Genomic DNA, 23,231 nt, shown 5'->3' with positions numbered 1-23,231 from the left:
AGAGCCAGGATAAGACAAACATTTTTTTTTTTTTTTTTTACCAATAATTCTTCTTCTATGGGCTTGCCGGTCTCCATTTTATCAGATAAGACCACATAAAGTTCTTTGCTGAATATTGTAAGAGCTGAAGAGCAGAGGAGGGAAAAAAGCTAAATGAATTACGTAAGGGGTGTATTTAATAAAAAAAAAGAAAAGGCAAATTGTTGTTTTCAGTACCTATTCCATTCCCAAACAAAATTGTTAACATACAAAAATCATTAACATGCCCATTGTACTCAGAGTCTTAAAACTGAAAAGGGACTTAAAGATGATTAAATCTACTTCCCTTCTAGAGATGAGGAAACCAAGACCCAGAAAAACTAAGTTATGAAAATTCATATAACTATTAAGTGGGGAAGCCAAGATTAGGACCCAGATCTCCTTAGTTTTATCCATATCATGTGCTGTTATAAACCAATTCACTCCCTTTGAAGTAAATCTTGTTAACTGTTACTGAGAAGCTGAAAACAGGTCAGTTTCAACTTCATGATGACCGTGCTACAATAGAACACTTCCACTAGGGAATTCAAAGCAAAATTTTATCAATGTCCAGTAGCAAAGTCAATTCTATCCGTCTCTTTGTGGCACCCAGAATAAGGAATGGTTTCATATGAAAGAGAGAGAAAATAAAATTCCCTTAATTTGTGGCTTTCACACGTTTCCTATGATTAGAGAATCATGAATAGAGCTCTAGGGTTAGTGTCCAAAGGTCAGGCTTTTTTATTATCAGTTCTGCCACTTACTACATAGTCTTCGTTAGAATTAGTCTAGATAGAAGAACTTTACACTCCCTTTCAGCTACAGGTCCTGAGTCTTTCTGTGATGGCACAAATGTTAAATACCATCAAAGGCATAACAAAGAACAAATACATGCTCCCACCAGTGGTTTTGGTTTTTTATGAGAAAAAAAAAAAAGAGATGACATGCAGGCACTCTCAATGATTCCGTTATCAGTAGATCTGAGTCAGATTTTAGAGCTAATGAAAAATGAGCAATTTCCCCCTTCCTTTATGGGAAAAAAAATCACTGATTTTTAGGTGATTACGTGAATAATAATGAGCATAATGTAAAAGGAAATTAATAAGGAATAGAAGAAATGATATAAAAATGATGACTGAAAATTGCATTTCCAGAGAAACTCCTGAAAGGCAAAGGGACCAAGATCATTTTTGCTCTTAAGTACCTTTACACATGACTCAGAAGTCAATTTTTGCCTAGAATGTCTGTCTTTCTTCAGTGTTTGGGAAAAATCTAAAATGTAATTATATCTTACTAGATAATCTTTTGCTATAACTCACATAATTTTAGGAGCAATTAGTGTTTGTTAATACTGCCAAAACTAGATGGAAAAATGAGATCTAAAGGACAAGTACTTTATGTTATTAATGTTATTGTTCATGCATGTCTGAGTCTTTATGAACCCATTTTCTTGGCAGACCTACTGGAATGGTTTGCCATTTTCTTCTCCAAATCACTTTATAGATGAGGAAATAGAGGCAAACAGGATTAAATGACTTACCCGGGGTCATACCAACTAGTGAGTATCTGAGGCCAGATTTGAATATAGGTTTTCTTTAACTCCAGGCTGAATGTTCTATCCTGCTGCCTGTTTTTAATATAATGTCCCAAATACTGAATGGTTTAAATGAGATAGAAGAAAAAGGAATTTTTTATTTCAGGTTTATCATGGATGAAAATAATGCTAGTCATTTTATGAAAGAAAAGAACAGGGAGTAAAAAGTAGTCATAACATTACTAAAAGTGCTAAGCAAGGTAATTAACATTTGAAAGTAAATATCATTTATGGAATTTAAAGGTTTTTGCAGATTCTTGAAGTTTTTCAGCCTTAACATCTGTGAAACAGTACTAGAGGCAGCTAGGTAGCACAGTGGATAGAGAGCCAGGCCTAGACTTGATAGGTCCTGGGTTCAAATTTGACCTCTGACACTTCCTAGCTGTGTGACTCTGGGCAAGTCATTTAACCCACCTTGCCTAGTCCTTACTGCTTTTCTGTCTTGGAATCAATACTTAGTATCAATTCTAAAGCAGAAGGTAAGGTTTAAAAAAAAAATAACTTAAATAGTATTTTCTTAACCAAGGCTATATCAGATAATTGAGTTTTATAATTTAAAGTATAGAATTTCAGTATAGAATTAGGGAGTACAAATATACTCTTATTTTTTAAGCCATGCTTTTAAGTTGTAGAAAATGGAAATCTTTTATTTTTTAATATTAATTTTATTTAATATTATTTATTTCACTTAAATTTTAATTTAAAAATATTTAATTTAATTTTAATTTTATTTAATATTACTAATATTAATCCTTTAAATATAAAAAAGGAAAAATTAAGATGATATTTGGGAAAATTCCTAAATGAAATTTTTTTAACCTAACACTTTAAATTGTTCCTGTCTCTTCTGATCTTATCTCCCTTACCCGTAGGAGACAGGGAAGTGAGCAGTAGACATGACTTCTATCATGTATCTCTTTCCATTAGAAATATTTCAGCTAACAGTGAAATTAATTATTTTCAGGAGTCAAAAATCATAGTCACAGTATTCAGAAGTAATTTTTAAGTAGTGTGGCATGGTAGATAGTATATTGGATATGGACGCAAGAAGGCCTGGTTTCAGATTCTGCTTCAGAGCTATGTGACCCTGGTTAAGTAACTACCTCTTTGGGTTTCAGTTTCCTTATTTTTAAAATGGGGAAGAACTAGAATTATGATCTCTAAAGTCCTTTCTAGATCTAAATGAATGAACGAATATATGATACCCTCATCTAAAATTTGCCAGAAAAAATAACTAAATTTACTTGAGTAAACCCAAGAAAAAATATTAAAAATTAGAAAATAAAATATTTAAACTAATAAAAATGCTTGATTTTAAATAATTACTTATGAAATGAAAACACAGTTAAATGTCTTAATATTATACTTAGGTATTTTAAATTTCTTTTAAGTAAACAAACACTTTGAAGGCCTGGAGGATGGTCAAGATCTTTCATTTCATCAGTGGAGGGAATTTCTGGCGTGAAATTTTTTTCCCTTCAGATGTAGCTGAGAACTCATCTGTAACTTATATTTTTACCAAACTGCTTGTGGCACTGAGCTGTTAAGTGATTTTCATAGCCATGGACGGGCATTGGAGGCCGACTGGAACCCAAGGATTTTGCCAAAAGCAAAATCTTAATATCTAATATACAATAACTTGTGAGGCCTTAAGAATCATTGTCATGAGAAAAACAAGTATGTTTATTGATTAGCAAGTAGTTCCATTCAGACACACATCCCAAATACAACAACTACACGTTTGTTTAGGTTTTCCTGGGGTTTAGATGAATAAAGTTTGTGAAACTCACAACTAGCATCATGCAGTAAATGGAAGAGTTAATGGGAAATCAGACCAGTTAGCATTTTTTCTTTTATGCAACAGGAAAAATAAATAAATAAACCAAATTCAAGTTTTAAAATTTCCTTGAACTACTAGGAAATTTTAAAACAGTCTGAAGACTTTGGAGACCCCCTATATCTCTGTGCTGCTGCATACACTTGGGTCATGAGAAAAGCCTTGAAAGAGAGTAATTAAAGGTTTATAGAAAGAAAAAAGGCATTCACATGTCAAAGGTACAATAGTGCTCAGAAGGTTTTCAGAAGATGCAGCATCCAACTTGAGTTTTATGGGGAAAGATGCTAACAAGTCAAAAGAGGAAAATAATTTTTGGATTTTGGCTCACCCTGATTTCCCATAGTTATAAAGAAGTTTGACGAAAACTGGAAGTACTATTAGAACAGCCATTACTATGAGACCACCAACAATTCCTTGAAAGAAAAACATTTTGGTAACCAAATTAGGTCTGGAAAGGAAAACTATTAAATGTGATATGATTAAGAAACAAGTTGTTCTGAAATGATTCTAAACCAAAAAACTCAGAGAAATCTCATGTTTGAGACTAAATATCTAACACTATTTCTCAAATCCTCTTGTCTTAACACTTTTAAAATTAAACATTGATATCCTCCAACAGTAGCTAATCTATTTTTGTTTGGTGGGATTATAAAATTTATCTCCTTCATCCTCAGTTTTTAAGGGTTTTGCTCATCTAAGAATCTTCATTGTCAGGTTGTTCTCTCTGCTATCTGCTTATAGAAGGGACTGTTTAGCAAAATGAAATCTTGTTTTTCATATCAAGCATGTTAAGCTAACTTAAAATCTCATATGATATTGTTGGAATTCATCCTTCCCTAAGACCTTTAGCCTTCTCGTTTCTTTCTTTTAGCCATCCTTTATGTCCCTTACTCTATTCCCTCTTTCCCTCCATTCCTCTTTCTTTCTTTCCTTGTTATTAATTCTTCTTGAATTTTTACTGCAATATGAGATGTGCTAACATCAATACAGCAGAGAGACTGTGAATGGCTAAATGTCAAAAATATTCCAACGTCTCCCTCTCCAGTCCCTTCTAAATCAGCAATCCACAGGTTTAAAACGTTTCTGTAGTTATACAGGTATGTGAACAAAGAAGTTAGGGTTTAGGTTGTGCCTCATAGCATATGAGAGGAAGATGGCAGAAAGGGATATTTTCCAGATCCATCAACCCAAGGATAATCTTCCAATATAGCTCCAGTTTTACCTGACATTCCAGGAGACTGTCTGGTTTAATCTAGCAAAGGTTCAGCCCTTTAATTCTAGCCTGAAATCTTCATGTCTTGCTCCTACCTGCTGTAAAATTGTGTAATATTTTGATCCTTCCCTCTTCTCACTTTTTTCATTGCTGGAATTTCCAAGAGCCAGTTTGGCCATTGTCTCTGACAAGATTTTACCCACTCTCACAATTAAATGTCTTCTGTAACTTTCAATATATCACTTTTTTCCAAAGTTTAATTATAACTGAAGTAAAAAACAAACAAGCAAGTACTCTGAATAATCTGTTTTATAGAAGTAAAGTTATCCCAAAAGAACTTAAAGGCATAAAATGGCTATATATTTTGAAAGCCAATAGTGATCATGAACAGTCTATCTAGGTGGAATAATGTTAAGTCAAGGAGGAATTGTGTAATGGATTATGGATTATTTGAACTGTAATTTGAACAGGAACTGTATCTTAATTCTTTTTGATTTCATCACAGTACTTAGTAGACTACTTGGCACAAGGTAGACATTGAGTATGATCAGATCCTTCTCATCAGAATAGATGTGGAAGAAACGAGAGCAAAGCAGGTCGACAGCATCTGCATTTCAGCAACATGTGTACATACCGTCTATTTATTTGATATCTCTTTGGTTCACATAAACATTTAATTTCAATAGCATTCAAAGAAGAGTGACATAGGATCACCCAGAGGCCTGAATTAATGACAAATATATTATATGGATAATGACAACAACATTTTAAGATTTTCAGAAGGTTGGACTTACCACTGAAAGAGGTGGCAGCACCTGAAGAGGGAATGAATAATGAAAATGATAAATTGTAGGTTAAATGTTGATATATTCTAGAAGAATCAATGATACAGATTTAAAGTATAACAATATAGTATCTGGGGAGGAAACATTCTAAGATCTACTGTGGATGGTTAAACCCACTGATATAAATGAACACTTACTGACTCCATATATATATATTATATATATATATACACACAAACATTTGTAAAGTTTTATCAATAAGTTTTATATATACAGTAAGACATTGCCAACATTAAATACAGTAATAATAAATAATATCCTACATTATTATATGATACTGTATAGTACTTCCCTCTTATCCATAGAGGATGCATTCCAGGACCCCCAGGTATACCTGAAACTGAGGATGGTTCCTGCTTTAACTTTTAACAGCTATGCTAAATTTATTGTATAGTACTGTGTTCTCTCTCCTCATTCCTGCTCCTTGACTCTGGTGCCTCATGACCTCCCCCCATCCAAAAAACCCTCCAAAAACAAACTCTAAAAAAAAACCCTCCAAATGAAACCAGAAGAACTAACTGGCAGAAAGATCACCTTGGCAAACAGACCTCTGTCAAGGGCAGACCTCTGATGCAAAGAGAGGAGACCTTTGCTCCACTCTGCCCACCTATCCTCCTCCCTCATCCAGCAGCAGCCCTCTTCCTATTTTTCTCCATTCCCTGGAATGACCTCAGGTAACTGAAAATTCAGAAATAAAAATCACAGATAAGAAGAGACTATGTCAAAACCAGAATTGCATTTTTAGAATATATGCTATTTACAAACTTTTAAAAATTTGATCTAATTTTTTATCTAAGGCATGAGTTAAATTTTTTTTAATCTAGACCTATGATTTCATCAGTGTCCACATAGATTAACAACCATTTTTCAATAATAGGTTTAGAGGTTGACCTGGGACCTTTACAGGTTAGATCATCTCTCTGCTTAGGTGTGTCAGAAGTATAACTTGAACTAAGGTTGACCTGATTCCTAGGCCAGTCCTTTGCCTTCCACATCAAGTATGGTTTATAACCCATCTAAATCTAGAGATAAGAAGACCAACTTTAAATAAAACAATTCTATAAAATGTTCAATATCATTAAATCTCACAAGGAAATTTTCCTATGTCATAGGATTATTTTAAGGGAAAGACTTGAAAAAACTTCCTGAGCTATAGGGATGTTAGGTATTATTAGCAGGAAAAAAAAATCCCATGAATAATGTAAAGGTCACATTATGTTTTGATTTGACCTGCTATAATGAGAATGAGTCCTTTAACCATCCCAAATTGTACTTTAACTCATGATAGCCATGACCTCTGATAATTCATGCTCTTGACTGAGTTTGAATAGCATAGAATTTGACCTCATTTTATCCTCAAATACAAAAAAAAAATAGAAAGAAAATAGTCCACACTAATGAGTTTAATAAACTCATCTAGGGTTCTAGTTAGAATAGAAGATAATGTCTATTAAGTTTTTCCCTAGACAACTCAGTTTACTTTATATTGAAGAAAAATTTTCTTCCCAAATAGAATTTCTCATCACAAAACTGGAATTTCCCATTTGTTAAATCAGGATACTGAGACAAAGGAAGACAGGGTGAATTTTATTCAGGTATAACACATCAAAGAATACATAATAAAAGTAAGAATACCTTGGCTCTATATAAGATTCTTCCAAGGTTCCATGGTTCCCTTAAGCTTCTCTAAGTGCTAAGATTTCCCTTCTCAACCTCAAGTTGGAACTGATTCTTGGTAGGACATAATTTTCCTTTTCCTTTCCCAAACAATCTAATGGCCGGCCTTCCTTCTTTCCTTTCTTCTTCCCTCCATCCCTTCCTTCTTTCCCCATTACTTCCTTTCTTAGAATAGATACTAAAAATCAAGATAATAACAACAATTATAAGTGGTAAGTGCTAGGAAATTGGGGCCAATTGAATTGCCTAGGGTCACACAGCTGAGATGTGTCTGGGGCCAGATTTGAACCTAGAATCTTACATCTCTACACCTGACTCTTTATTCACTGAGCCACTTAGGTCTCCTGATCTAATTGCTTTTATCTCAATTTTTGTTCTGATATCATTCAAGGATGCCAATGTAAAATTCCTTAAGGCCCTGAATAAAACTACCCTAGCATGGATGGACCTGAGATCATTTAACAAATATCCTCATTTTTGCAATTCAATTCTACACAACCTATTATCTTAAAAAAGCACATTGCAAAACCTTATTTTTGAAGAAAAGCACAGTGTAAACTCATTAAGATGATTAAAAAGGAGTAAAGCATGCCCACTGACCTGAAGGAGTGGTTCTTTTCTCACTCAATTCTGTCACTCTTGTTGTTGTGTGAAAAGATGTAGCTTTAAAAGGACGAAGAGTGGTGACAATTCTCGTAGATCTCTGAGTTGTTGTGGTGGATCTTTTGCTTGTTGCTGGAGTGGGGGTGGTGGCAACATTTGTTACGTTGACCAGTTGTATTGGTGGTGGGGCCTTTGTTGGTGGAGCATTTGTTGGGTTGGCTTGTTGTGTTGGTGGTGGAGCCTCTGTTGCTGGAGAGCTAGTGGCATTGGCTTGTTGCATTGATGGTGGGGCTTCTGTTGCTGGAGAATTTGTGACATTGGTTTGTTTTGTTGGTGATTGGTCCTTTGTTGCTGGAGCATTTGTTGGGTTGGCTTGTATTGGTGATTGGTCCTTTGTTGCTGGAGTATTTGTTGGGTTGGCTTGTTGTATTGGTGATTGGTCCTTTGTTGCTGGAGCATTTGTTGGGTTGGCTTGTTGTGATGGTGATTGGTCCTTTGTTGCTGGAGCATTTGTTGGGTTGGCTTGTTGTGATGGTGGTGGGGCCTCTGTTGCTGGAGCATTTGTTGGGTTGGCTTGTTGTGTTGGTGATTGGTCCTTTGTTGCTGGAGCATTTGTTGGGTTGGCTTGTTGTGTTGGTGGTGGGACCTCTGTTGCTGGAGCATTTGTTGGGTTGGCTTGTTGTGTTGGTGGTGGGGCCTCTGTTGCTGGAGCATTTGTTGGGTTGGCTTGTTGTGTTGGTGGTGGGGCCTCTGTTGCTGGAGCATTTGTTGGGTTGGCTTGTGGTGTTGGTGGTGGGGCCTCTGTTGCTGGAACATTTGTTGGGTTGGCTTGTTGTGTTGGTGGTGGGGCCTCTGTTGCTGGAGCATTTGTTGTGGTCAATTTTTTAACTGTTGTTGGGGCCACTGTGGTAATTCCTATAAATGGGGAAGAACCCCAATCATAAACAGTAATTAAATATTACTTTCCAAGTTAGCATTTATTAATTGTATATTTACTCTACACATCCACTCAAACTTGACTTTGAGAAACTTACTACCTTGTTTAACCTTGGTAAGTCACATAAGCTCCCTGGATCTGAGTTTCCTCATCTGTTAAATGAGAGAGTTAGACAAGATGACCTCCCAGGTTCCTTCTAGCTCAAGATTTGTGATCCTATGATCTTCTTGTGGGTTTTATGGGAAACAAAAGTAGTTAAAATACATACAATTTTTAGAGGGGCAGCTGGGTAGCTCAGTGGAGTGAGAGTCAGGCCTAGAGACAGGAGGTCCTAGGTTCAAACCCGGCCTCAGCCACTTCCCAGCTGTGTGACCCTGGGCAAGTCACTTGACCCCCATTGTCCACCTTTACCAGTCTTCCACCTATGAGACAATACACCGAAGTACAAGAGTTTAAAAAAAATGCATACAATTTTTGACCTCCACTTACTGTAAATGTTGGTCATTTCCTCTACTATCAGTATTCACAACCTTTCCAATTATTTTTTAAATTACTCTGTATATATTTTGTTTGTTTATCAATGCATAAATTCCCTTCCCCCCCCCCCCCCAGTAGAATGTAAACCTCTTGGAGACAGAGGACTGTTTTGACTTTTGTCTTTGTATTCCCAGAGTTAAATGATGGTCCTTGGCATAAAGTAGGCATTAATAAACATTATTTTAATTAAATTTCTATGAACTAAATTGTTAGTAGGCTCAAAGTCATAGTATAATTTAATAAACTGGTTCATAAAATTTTCTAAAGTAGAGTATGGTGGGTGGTGATGGGATATGTTGGAAATGCACTGTTCTGGATGGTGTCAGAGGACCTGGGTTCACATCCCACCTCTGACACCATATAACCTTGGATACATCACTTACTTTCCTTTGGCCTCAGTTTCCTCATCTATAAATGTAGGGGTTAGACTAGGTGGCCTTTGAGGTTCTTTCTAGGACCTAGATCTATGAGCTTATGAATAAAAAGAATAGGAAATAAGAGCTTCAGGGATAAGATATGATTTCATTCATTGAGATTTCCATGTCTTCACTCTTTTTGCTTCAGTATATAGTTAGTGGACTATGGAATATAATCATGTCTGCTTATAATACAAGTTGACAGGGAATATAGTTCTAAGTTAATATCTTTGTTCCATTCTTTCAAATTGGGTTGGTGAAGTTTTCCTGCCATAAAGTCAGAAAATCCTCTCTAGGGGTTCCCAACGCCAACAAAATAGGAAGTCTAGATAACTCAAACATAAGTCAACAAGTTACATTGTGTAAAATACTGCCAATTCTTCTCTCTCTACTTCTTGGACAAGCTGAATACTTAACCCACATATCAACAAGTCCAATCATTGTATTTTGGATCAGATTATGATCCTTTGGGAAGAGTCTAATGGACTGCCAATAATATGGACACCAATCACATTTGGGAATTAATGGAATGACAGAGAGAGTCCATGATATGTGTCAGGTGAACTGGATTCTAGTCTTAGCTCCCTTACTGATTGTGTGATTTTAAGTGCTTTATGTTTTTTGGCCTGTTTTCCCAGTTTGATTTTGGTTTCTTGCCAATATTAAATGGTGAGAAGTAAGGTGGTCCAGCCTCAGTGTCAAGAAGACATGGGCTCAAGCCATGTTTTAAGACACATCCCAGCCATGTCATTGTGGGGAAGTTATTATACTACTCAATACTCCAGGCAAATGTTTAAAACTATAAAAGATTATATATTTAGTACATATGTAATATATAATATATTATAATTTTAGATTATATACTGTATATTATACATTATGCTCTCTCTAAACATATACACACATATATCTAATTACTTATTACCCATATAATAAGTAATTAGATGATTTGTCTCTATGCAGGATAGAGTCTTAACACTGATTTCCCATTTTATTATGGATATGGCTATGATCCAAACATGGTGATGGGGGGTCCTGAGAGGGAAAAAATACATGGAAGAACAAGCTGGGAGTTCCTCCTTTCCAGTGGGGTAAATGGGCTTCCTGACTACCTTTTGCCATTAGTGACAAATTCTTTTGTCTAGTAAGCTTGCTTCCTTTGGGATAAAAGCAGAGAGGGATATGTTTTCTTCCTACAAGCCACCAATCCAAGTGCTGGCCAACAAGTTCAGGATTGCCCTTATCACTTTGCTACTTTCAGGTCCTCCTACTTAAAGACACTCTCCTGAGATTCCAACCTCAACAGAAGTAGCTAAGGGACTGGAGCAGACAGAAAAAGAGGGGACCATCCACTCTCCTAGCACTAGCAGTAACTGTTCTTTCTGCTCTCCCAAACCCACCGTCACTAATATGAACTTTCACCTTTTGTGCAGTTCTTATGGAGACGGATGGGTGTATTCATTTTAAACAGAGTACTTAACACTATTAATTCACTTTTAGGGATTTCTTTATAGAAGGAGTAGATGTATGTATTTCATATTAGTGACCCTTGAATTATACTGGGGTATATATATATATATATAATGCTTAAAGAGCAAATGACTAAAGGCCCACTAGTCAAGATTGCTGAGAAACTTCAAATGTATTGGTTCTAAGACAGAAGAGCGTTAAGGGCTAGGCAAAGGAGAATAAGTGACTTCTCCAGGGTTGCACAGCTAGGAAGTACCCTCTATTTCAACCATGTTGACTATTCCTTCTTTTCCCAAACATGACCAGTACTTTACTGCTTCTATCATTTTGCTCTTGCTCTTCCCCTTCTACTCTTCCTCCCATTCTGCTGAAATCTTACTCAGTTGTTGAGACCCAGCTCAACTATCCATCAGTAGGAAATAATTTTTCTTCTCTTTGCCCCTCTTCTGTGTTTTACCTTATACCACAAACTGCCTAGTATTCGATTTATTTGTGTACATGTCTTATAATTAGGATAGGATCTCTGCTTCATTAATTAATCTCTACCTTGCCTTAAATTGAACATTTTCTTGAATTAATTTCATTTTAGTCTAATGTTTTCCCTTATCCTGACAATGCAACTTGAAAAGTAAAACACATTATTCATCCTGCTACTTGTGGGAAGCCAATAAGAGAATAGATAAAAATCTGAGACTCCTCTTTTGACTCCTTTTCTGATCCGCATCTTTCCTTATTGAAAAGCTTTAAGCTCTTAGCACACCAGTAGTCAAGAGGTTAACATTCTTCCCCTTTGGTCAGAAATGCAGCCTCTTGGCAACCCAAGGCTGAAACCTTAGTTTAGCGGGGGCATTTTGCCCAGGAGAAAAGTATTCTCAGACTTAGCTTGCAGATAATCACGCAGCTGAAGGTCCAGCCTGATTGTTAACTTCACCTTGAAGCTTCTAAGCTTGTTGTATTGTCTATGTTAAAAATGCAGCTCTGCGCAGCTGTGGGAAACTTTCCTTGTACTTTTGGGTGAAAGGGAGTTTGAATTTTCATATATAATAAACTTGTGACTCAATGGCACTTCGGAGAAGCAGCTATGAGTTAAAAGTCAAGATCGTCTCCTGTGTCCCATTTCTTATCAACTAAGCCATCCTTATCAGAGATGATAAATAGATCTCAACGGCCACTATCATTTGCTTTCAAAATTAATTTTAGACATTTAAAAATAAATTATATTCATGATAGAATGTAAGTTTCTTGAGGACAGAGACTGTTTCATTTTTGTCTTCATTCCAAGTAGTGCCTGGCTCATAGTAGGCATTCAATGTTATGCTTATTGGTTGCTCTGTACACAAACAAAAATAAGGAAAATATTTTGAATGGGGAATAAAAAGCCATTATTTCCTTACCCTTACAGAGTGGAATACCAGGAGTCCACTCATTATCAGAACCACATTGGATCGTGCTATTGCCCACCAGGATGAATCCAGAATCGCAGTCAAATATCAAGGTGTCCTGATATCTATAAGGTGGTTTTGATGGGGATATCGTGTGACCGTTTGGAACTATTGGATTTTTGCACTTGACATCTAAAACAATGACAATATTGTTGCAAGGTAAGTACAGTTCAGAAATAGAGCTAGAATATAGTCATTGGCATTTTTCAAGATGCTTATATTTATTATAACCATTTTCCATTTTAGAAAGCTTGTTGAAAGAGAATAGACCTGGGACAGCTAAGTTGCTCAATGAATGAAAAGCCACGTCTCAAGATGGGAGGCCCTGGGTTCAAATCTGGATTCAGACACAATATTGCCTATATAGGAAGCATATTGGGAGCTAGCTTGAACTCATGAACCATTTATTAAAATTTCAGTGTGTATACACTGTTGAAATCAGAAATGCTACAAACAGGGCTCGATTTATTGTTTTGTTGACTATTACACATAAAGAAAATAACATAAAAACTGTCAATAGTGCAGATTAAACTTAAAAAGTTTCCATCTCTCCAGAGAGATGACTATTAAACTTGGGAGGCAGGTTCAGAGACAGGAGGTCTTAGGTTCAAATCTCCCCTCAGACACTTCCTAGTTGTGTCCTGGGCAAATCAATTAACTCACATTACCTAGTCCTTACTGTTCTTCTGCCTTGGAACCAATATACAGTACTGATTCTAAGATGGAAGGTAAGGGTTTTTTTTTAAAGCATTTACATGAATACCACTGCCTGTATACATAATATAAATCATGCTTCTTAAGATTACCATCTTAACTCATTTAACACATTTCAAGTTCATTTAATTGTGTCTATTTTTTTCCAATAAAGACATCCTTTCCAATTGTATAATTGAGGCAAAAGAGGGAATATTGTTCATGTTTTAGGAGTGAATTTTATAGCCAATTTTTCAGGAATACATAAAAGAAAGAATACTTCTATCAATTTTCAAAATGTTAAGACTATTCAAAATGTCATAGCACATTCTTAATTTAAACTTGCTCTACCAAAATAAAAATGAAACAAAAATATAATTATTTTAATATATAAAGTAGTTACCTTTGCATTGAGGGGGAGGGCTACTCCATTCTCCTTGTTCACCTTTAACAGTACAATGAATAGACTTCTCCCCAATAAGTGACAAGTTTTTATCACATATATAAGTTACAGATGATCCATATTTATAACTGTCCTGATTTCCTTGGATTTCTCCATTAATAATTTTTGGAGGTTCTTGACATGAAATTTCTAAAGGAAAAACATCTAAAATCTTTAAAATGTGAAATGATTTATTCAAATGAAAATTTGTTAAAGACAACAAAATTAGAAATCTTCAAATATTCGATTAGTGAAGAAATTAAGACCAATGAGTTGAACTACTTGACTGGAACCACAGATTTGTTGCTATTTGAAATGGTATGTTAAGTCATGACAGTAAAAATAGGCAAGCTAAAATGAGATAAATAGGGAAACTGCATTATCATTAATGTAGTTTAAAAGAAGATAAAACAAAGTAATATTAATGTACATGCCCCAAATGGAATAGCGTCTAAACGCTTAAAGGAAAAGTCAATGAAATTGTAAAGAAGTCTGGAGAGAAAATCTGAATAGCAGAGAATTTCAGTGGATTACTTTTAGATCTAGGCAAATCTAAGCAAGATATAAACAAGAAGTTAAATATCTGAATAAACTTTCGAAAAGTGAACTATAATAGAACCCTGGCAATTACCAAATGGGAGTGGAAAGGAGTTTTCGTATTTCTCAACTGGGCATAGCTCTTTTACAAAAAATGACTATGATTGGAGACATAAAGACTTCACAAATAGAGAAAAACAAAAAAATTTAATACATTCTTTATTGTCCAGAATGCCTTAAAAATTATGTCCAATGAAAGGTCTTTCAAGAATAGAATAAAATTAGAAATGAAATCATTTTACCTTAAAGAATTGTTTGGCCCAAGAGTAAATTGTGGAAACAATAGAAAATTTCATTAAAGAAAATGACAATAATGGGATAATATGCAAAACTTTTGGGATGCAGCCAAAGAAATCCTTAGAAGAAAATGGATATTTCAAATAAATTATATCTTATATCATCAACAAAGCAGCAAAGAAAAGATCAATGAAACGCAACTTAAAACTAGAAAAGCAACAAATGAAAAAACTTAAACATCAAAATAAAAATCTGGAAAATAAAAAAAGATTCATAAACTTAGTTTGTACCAATATTTCTATTGTACCCAGTTATATCTTCAATTTCCAAGATAACTAAATGGAATCATGTAGAGTTGAGCACAACTGAAGAGAAACAATATAGGTCAGAGGCAGGATATAAACCTGGGTGGGTCTCCCTATCATCTTCTATTCATCTTATATATTATTCATCTTATATATCTTATATATTATTCCCCTTTGCACTGACTAAATCTTCCATGTTTAGAAATGTTCTCTGGCTTTCTTTAAGATTCATCTCAAATCCCATCCTCTATGCCTTTTCTAGTTCTTGTAACTAAGAGAGCCTTCCCCAAGACAACAAGATTCATATCTATTTCATATGTATCTTATTGTCTTGCCTATTTAAATATAAGCTCCTTGAAGACAGGTGAAATATTTCCTTAGCACAAAGTCTGGTTCATGGTAAGAGCTAAATAAATATCTTTTGATTTATTGATGGATTATTTTCTTAATTCCATGACAAGTCCTCTATCTACTACTGGATCACCACAGTCAGTCTCCATAGTTAATATGAGGAAGAGTAATTCGTAGGTACTCTACCAAGATATATGAAATTGGGTCTGCTTTTCAAAAACTTAGTTTGTACTAACTAGAAATACATGGATAGAGTATATAATATGCATTTCTGGGAATCATACAATGAGAAAAACAGTATAGGGGTATTGACAATATTAAAGTAGGAAAATGCAGTGTTCTGGCTGAGGTTTTATGAAGCAATGTTGGGGGGGGCAGAGAAAAATTTGTCTCATTCTTTCTACTGTACCCAATTATATCTCCAACTTCCAAGCAATTTTTTTCCACATGGGCCAGATAGTGCCAAAATTAATTTAAATGTCAAAAACAAATAAAGTTTAGTTTCTTTAGAAAGAAGGAATTAAATTGGCTTTTATTCCTTAAAATCAGTGATAAAAATCTGCTTAGGGAAAAGTAGTTTTTATTTGCTTAACTAAATCAAGCAAACAATATACTAAATCAGCTTATACTATGGCGAGTAGGTAGCATTGTGGATGGATGGCTGGACTTGGGTCAAGAAGATGTTAATTGAAATTCTGCTTCTAAGTACAAACTATGTGGCACACAGGCAATTAACTCCTCTTTCCCTCAATCTCCCCAACTGTAAAATGGAGACATTGGTGATAATAATAATAATAATAATAATGATGCCTATTTTACAATTATTTTATGGATCAAAGTACACAGCAAATGTAAAGAGCATTCCAAACCTTAAAACAAGAGGTAAATATTCACTGTTATTATTATTAAGCCAAATATTAAATAATTTTTATTATAGGTTCTATAAAATCTATACAACATTCACCTAATAACCTCTGTTAATGTCTTACCTGTGCACTCTGGATGTGGGTGACTCCAATCAACATTTTTATCTGCAAAAATACACTGACTTTCTTCTGCTCCTGATAACATATATCTAAACAAGAGGAAGAAAAAAGTTGAAAGAAATAGCTTCTATTTCCTTATTTGAATTTTCTCAACCACTGCAGAAATAGATTGATTTTTTTTGCCAGTAGGTGGAGACATAATAATAGGTAATTACATTCTACTGTTATGGAAAATGCAAATTGAGGATTTAAGTAATAGGGATGATAATAATGGGACAGTATAAAAGAGAGATTTTTTTTGGATAAGTAGGAACCCCTTTCCCCCACCATACACATATAACAAACACAAAGATTTTTCTTAAACTTGTTTTATGGTATAAATGCCCAGATTTTTCAGTATTTTTTAAAGCCTTAAAGATCAATTTCTCTTTCATATGGGTTGAAGTACTTTTACAGACAACTAGTTACTAAAACATTAACATGTAGAAATTAGAAGGCAGATATTCTCATTTCACAAGAACAAAGGTTGAACCAAGAACCAAGAAATGAGTAAAATGATATATCAGATGCCACTTAGAGACCTTGCATAAGAACTAGGAATAGAAATATCAGCTGTCTAGCTAAGGGGAAAAAAATGTCTTTCTTACCCTGATCCCCCAGCAAAACAAAACAAAACAAAACCCCTATATTATAACATTTCTGTTATAGTTCCCAGGACCATAGGATTTAAGATTTGGAAGGGTCCTTAGTCATCAATCAGTCAACCCTCTCCATATAATTAATAATAGAGACAGTAGATGGTACATTGAATAGATCTGAATTCAAATCTGACCTCAAGACACTTCCTAGCAAGTCAGTTAACCCTTATTGCCTGGTTCTTACTGCTCTTCTGTCTTGGAACCAATCCTTGGCATTGATTCTAAGATAAAAGGGAAAGGAAAGGGAAGGAGAAGGGAGGGGAGGGGAGGGGAGGGGAGTCCAGACTATCAGGCACAATATTGTAAATCCCTAAAGTTGAATCATCTGCTTTATGAGTGACGAAAGTTATGGTGGACAGAGAGCTAGCCTCAAAGGGAGGAAGACTTTGATGGTTCATGTCCCATCTCTGACGTATACTGGCTTGACAACCCTGGGTAAATCACTTAACCTCAATATAATAAAAAAAAAAAAAAACAACTCTTATCTTCTGCCTTAGAATTAATACTATATACTGGATCCAAGGCAGAATTGCAGTCAGGACTAGGCAATGGGGGTTCAGTGACTTGCCCAGGGTCACACAGCAAGAAATGTCTGAGGCCAGATTTGAACTCAGGACCTCCCCATCTCTAGGTCTGGTTCTCTTTCCACTGAGTTACTGAGCTGCCCCTCATGTAGTTTTAAGTTGTGGAGAAGGTCCCAACATGCCTTGGTAGAGCCAGTTTTCTTACCTGGGAATCCCTAGTCAATGAAACTACAGGTCTGGTCCCTATTCCTATATAATAAAAACTTACCCTTCATTACAAGTAAAAGTGATGAATGAGCCTAATAAGATGTCAGTTTCTATATTAACATGACCGTGTAGGAGCTCTGGAGGAGTTGGACATGATTTTCCTACAAGAAAATAAAAAAGGAATTAGGCTTTATCCTCCTATCATCCTCTACATTCAAAATGCCATCTGATCTATATTCTTCACTACTTATATTGCAGAGTATTGTTGAATTATGATTATGATTATTCATGATTACATAATATCAATATTAGTAATAGATCAATAGATCTTTTCTTTTGACTTTTCCTTTATTATTTACCTTTCTTTTACGAAAAGACTTCACCAAAGAGACATTTTCATTTTAGTTAGTCAAATTTCCAGTCACCTTTAAAAATATGACTAATATGTTATTTGGAAACTCATCTTAAAAGTCTGCCTCAGTGGATGGAGAGCCGGGTCTAGAGATGGGTTCAAATCTGTCCTCAGACACTTCCCAGCTGTGTGACCCTGGGCAAGTCACTTAACCCTCATTGCCTAGCCCTTACCGCTCTTCTGCCTTGGAACCAATATACAGTATTGATTCTAAGATGGAAGGTAAGGGTTTAAAAAAATTATGCCTATTTCCAAATAATAAATAAAGAAGTTAAACTTCCAGGAATGATTTAAAGAAAAATGATATGCACTATTGGAGGATTCCTTTCATTAAAGGGGAAACAGATATTCATTGTTTCCCAACTCTGTCCCCACGCTTCACTTTTATGAGAAAACACATTTTCATGTGATACTCACTTTTACAGAATTCAGAGGCATTGGACCACACCACATTCTGAAGGCACGTAAGTTTTGCTGGCAGAGAAGGATCTCTTCTATAGCCTGGCCGGCACTCATATTGCACAACGGAACCCACTGGAAAGTAGTTCTGTTTACTAAACTGTTTTTTGAGTGAAGCAAAACGTAATGAAGGTGGGACATCACAAGTACCTGATCATGAAAAGGAGAAACACAAACAGGAAACCTTTTTTTTTTTAAAAACCTAACTTTACTTTTGCTCCCATAAATCACATTCTCTATGATCTCTTCAATATGACTATTCCTTCCAATGACATAGATCGCAACTCATCCATGTCTAAGCAGGGAGGAAGTTCATTTGATAGAACACTGAACCTGCAGTTAGGAAACCTTGAATTAAAAAAAATTTTTTTTCTTAGATACTTGACCTTAGGAAAGTGACATAAGTTCTGTCTGGCTCAGTTTCTACAACTATAAAATGTAGATAGGTGGCCAGGCTGGGAGTTAGGAAGATTCAATGTCCTGAATTCCCTAGGCAAGTCACTTCACCTTGTTTGCCTCAGTTTCCTCATCTGTAAAATGAACTGGAGAAGGAAATGGCAAACCAATCCAATGTCTTTGCTAAGAAAACCTCAAATGTAGTCACAAAATGTTGGACACAACTGAAACGACGCAACAACAGCAACTGGAATAATATCACCTACTTTCCAGGGTGGTTGTGAATGAGATAATTATTTATAAAGTGCTGAGCACCATGACTGGTACACAGTAGGTGATTAATAAATACTTGTTTATTTTCTTCCTTCCTTCCTATCTATCCCATATAACTCATCCATACCCTTCCATAGCTTTCCTTTAGGAGGTCCACCCAACATGAAGAGGTGTCACATTTAACATTGTGCCCCTCATTTAACAACTCACATTCTGCTACAACTTTTCACAACAAATATATTTTCTATTCTGTCTTCCCTCCCTGGAATACATTTCCTCCTCAACATAAGCACCTCTTAGAATTCTTAGCTCCTTTCAAAACTCAGTTAAAATGTCACCTCCTACATGAGGAGTTCCACAAATCTGTATAAGCAGCTGTTAATGCTCACCCCTCTCCTCATCCCTTGCAAAAGTATTTTATATCTGATAATATTTATATAGTTTACACCCTGTCTTCTTGAGGGCAGGAAATGTTTCCTTTCCATCCGTGTTTCTGCAATGTCCAGCAAAGTACCTGACACATAATTAGATGCTTAATAAACATTTGTTGATTGAATGACTATAAATTCTTCAAAGGCAGGGGATCTTTCTCTGTATGGCCCCCTTCTATCTAGTAAGTGTGAAATAAATGAGAATTAAACACAAGGCACTTAAAATGTCATTTAGAATTCTGTTTCAATAAAATTTGAGAAAATATTTCAGCTCTGAAATTTGTTCTCAAGAGTATTACCAAAAATAGCTATGATTTTTTTAATTCCCCAACTAGCAGTGACTGTCTTTATTAATTGGGAAGAAGCTGTAATGTTAGAAAACCTTTTAATGAGGAGCAGAACTGATTCAGGTAAACAATGCCTTCATTCAATAAAACTGTGAAGGCATTTGGCTTAACTTGTTAAAAAATGCTCCATCTTGAATGATAAATCATTAAGAGTCCCTTTGAAAATGTTATCATGTACATGTAAAACTCAGTGGAATTGTTTGTCAACTATAGGAGAGGGGAGGGAGACATCATGAATCATGTAACCTTGGAAAACATGTGTAGATTTGTTACTGGAATAAAATAAAGAAAATCTTAAAAAAAAAAAGAAAATGTTATTATGCATTTAGATGACACAGGATGTCAGCTTTTCATAAGCATATTAAAAAAAAGACTTACGATTACAAAACTCTGACCACTTTGACCATTTTTTGGATTGAAGACAGACCAGTGAGTCTGACTTGCCAGGCATTTTTACAAATCCTTCATTACATTTGTATGTTATAGTGATGTTAACAGGAAAAGTTGTTAGACCATTCAGTTCTGGCTTAGCGTTGGGTATATCTGGAGGGCTATTGCAGGCACCTTTAAAACAAAACAAAACAAAAATGTGGGCCAAATTTAGTGAAATAGCAATTTACAGATGAATTAGACAATCACAAATAAACCTGGAAAGACATATATGAAGTGAGTAGAACCAGGAGAATGTTGTGCCTAGTAATGGAAAGAAGTATGATGTACTATGATCAATTGCAAATGACAACTTTTATCAATAATGCAAAGATCCAGGGGCAGCTGGGTAGTTCAGTGGATTGAGAGTCAGGCCTAGAGACAGGAGGTCCTAGGTCCAAATCCAGCCTCAGACACTTCCCAGCTGTGTGACCCTGGGCAAGTCACTTGACCCCCATTGCCCACCCTTACCACCCTTCCATCTATAAGCCAATACACAGAAGCTAAGGGTTTAAAAACAAAAACAAAAACAAAAAATAATGCAAAGATCCCTCCAAAGAAATCATGGAGAAAAAGGCTATCTGCCACCAGAGAAGGAACTGATGGAATCTGCATGCAGATTCAAACATATCTTTCTTCATTTTATTTTCTTCATGATTTTTTCTTTAGATTAAGCTATGTTTATCTTTTTTAACAACATATTTAACATGAAATTGTGTACTGTATGAAAGCACATGTTCAACCTATCTCATATTGCCTGCTGTCTTGGGAAGGAGGGAAGGTTGGGAGCAAAGGAGAGAACATGTATAACAAAATGTCAGAAAATGATGATTAAAATTGTATCTACATGTCTAGGAAAAAATGTACGAAAGAAAATAAAGTAAAAAGAAATGACATCTCAGAGTAAGGAGGTCTTTTCAGATGATTAAGAAGAAAGTCTCCAGAGATGTAATTACCAAATTAGGTCTGAACTGACAGAATCAGGGATTGGAGCAAGTATGAGAGAGGCAAGAATTCTAGTTCTGGTTCTACCATTAAATATCTGGGTCATCTTAGCCATATCCTCCAACTGCCCTGTCTCAGTTTCCTCATCTATAAAATATAGAAGATGGATTAAGTGAGCTTCAATCTGTTCTAATATTCTAATTTTCTGTTTCATCTTCTTTTCTGATAATGACAACCAGAAAGGAAAAATACAGTCAATAGTCCATTAGTACAGTCTCTCCAGTTTTCAGGTTGCTTTCATTGAACTACTTCCTGGATTGATTATTAGATACTTGGAGCTCATTAGCTACCTGCCCCTTTAAGCCAAAAAATAAGATAAAATAAAAAAGAAATATGTGTCATAATGTGGTAGATAATACAATTGATTTAGAGAAAGATGAACTAAATTTGAATCTCACCTCTGCTTCTTGCTACCTTTGTGATTTTGAATACATTTCTTGTGCATCCTGGATCTTACTTTTCTTCTCTTTAAAAAAAAAGGACTGGAAGACTAGATTATCTCTATAGTTCTCTAGCTCCAATCTGTTAAGAAGCTAGTTTATTTTTTTTCCTTAGAGAGTTCATCCTATTCAGTCTCCCATGAGATTTTAAGAGAGTTTCCTTATTAACCTGTTGAGGCATCTTGGAGTAGTAGAGTCAGGAGACCTCCTTCCTGCGTTTGAAAGCTGTCTCAGAAATTAGCTATGAGGCACTGGGCAATTCACTCTCTAAGCCTCAGTTTCCTCATGTGTAAAATGGGGATGATAATACTTGCACTCCCTACCTAATAGGATTGATGTGGGATTAAACACTTTGCAAACTTCAAAATTCCATAGAAATGAGCTACTTTTAATCAAAATCTAGCCCACACCTCATCTCTGAAATCCACACCAACTCCCAACTACCCTGTTGAGCGGAAGATAATGACCTCCTTTTTTAGAGAGAGTGTCCAAAGAAAACATCATTTTTATTAGCACACCCACTTTACTACGCATGGAATCCCAGCCTCTACATTCCTTCGGTCCCCAGTACTTCTCCGTTGCCCATGATCACGGACTCATTTCCAACCCTCTCCCTGGCCTCAAACCCATAAGCAGTTTGTTCAGGGGGCCAGGGCGCCCCTCCGTCTCCACTCACCGTGCGCCTCGGACAGGTACAGCAGCAGCAGCAACAACGATAGGAGCCCAAGGTACCCCAGCGTCGGGGGTCCACTGTGGGACACGGGGCTCATGACATACACCGGCCCAGAGATAGCCGCGGGGTTTGGAGGTAGCTCACGCTGAGCGCCCGGGATGGGGAGAGGAAGAAAATGTCCACAGAGGTGCTGTCTCTCCTCCCTGGGAATTACTCTTTGGATAAGGAGTAGCCAGCATCGGTACCTACTCCCGGGCTTAATGAAGGCGGGCCAAGGGTGGAGCTCTGTGTCCCAAGAGGAGCTGCGCCAAGCACAGGTGCCCGAGGAGGCGGGGCCTCTGAGACGGAGAAATTGGAACCCTGACTTTTGAGCCAGGGCGTCTGAGGGAGCACAGGGACTGGGCGGGCAGGGTGTAGTTTGAAACCCACTGTCAGGCTGAGGGGTGGGACCGACAAATGACTTGTTGTTTTTGGCAGCTATAAATACGAGGGCTTAAATGTATCGGTTCATAGTTTAATAGGATTTAAAACTGGAAGGGAATTTGGTGGCATCTTCTTCAACCCCCTTATATTTACAGAAGACAGGATTTAAGAAGGGAGGAACCTAGTAACGTACAAACCTCCTAAACCCACCACCTCTTTCTTTCTTTCTTTCTTTCTTTCTTTCTTTCTTTCTTTCTTTCTTTCTTTCTTTCTTTCTTTCTTTCTTTCTTTCTTTCTTTCTTTCTTTCTTTCTT

General features: G+C 36.0%; 1 protein-coding gene across 1 annotated transcript in view; it reads right to left on the bottom strand.

The window, feature by feature from the left end:
- Positions 1-4,979: 4,979 nt before the first annotated feature.
- The window catches only part of CD55 (CD55 molecule (Cromer blood group)), a 25,981-nt gene continuing 7,729 nt past the window's right edge, over positions 4,980-23,231 (bottom strand). Inside the window, exons 2-10 of the mRNA XM_044674944.1 lie at positions 22,498-22,875; positions 20,326-20,511; positions 18,459-18,650; positions 17,691-17,790; positions 16,204-16,289; positions 13,686-13,874; positions 12,542-12,721; positions 7,785-8,702; positions 4,980-5,477 (exon numbers count right to left, since the gene is read on the bottom strand). Coding sequence (XP_044530879.1) covers positions 5,224-5,477; positions 7,785-8,702; positions 12,542-12,721; positions 13,686-13,874; positions 16,204-16,289; positions 17,691-17,790; positions 18,459-18,650; positions 20,326-20,511; positions 22,498-22,875 — 2,483 coding nt within the window. The 3' untranslated portion in view covers positions 4,980-5,223. The remainder of the gene's footprint in view (positions 5,478-7,784; positions 8,703-12,541; positions 12,722-13,685; positions 13,875-16,203; positions 16,290-17,690; positions 17,791-18,458; positions 18,651-20,325; positions 20,512-22,497; positions 22,876-23,231) is intronic.

Source organism: Gracilinanus agilis, chromosome 4, assembly GCF_016433145.1.
Source record: "Gracilinanus agilis isolate LMUSP501 chromosome 4, AgileGrace, whole genome shotgun sequence".
NCBI lineage: Eukaryota > Metazoa > Chordata > Mammalia > Didelphimorphia > Didelphidae > Gracilinanus > Gracilinanus agilis.
This window is presented reverse-complemented; position numbering and strand designations above follow the sequence as displayed.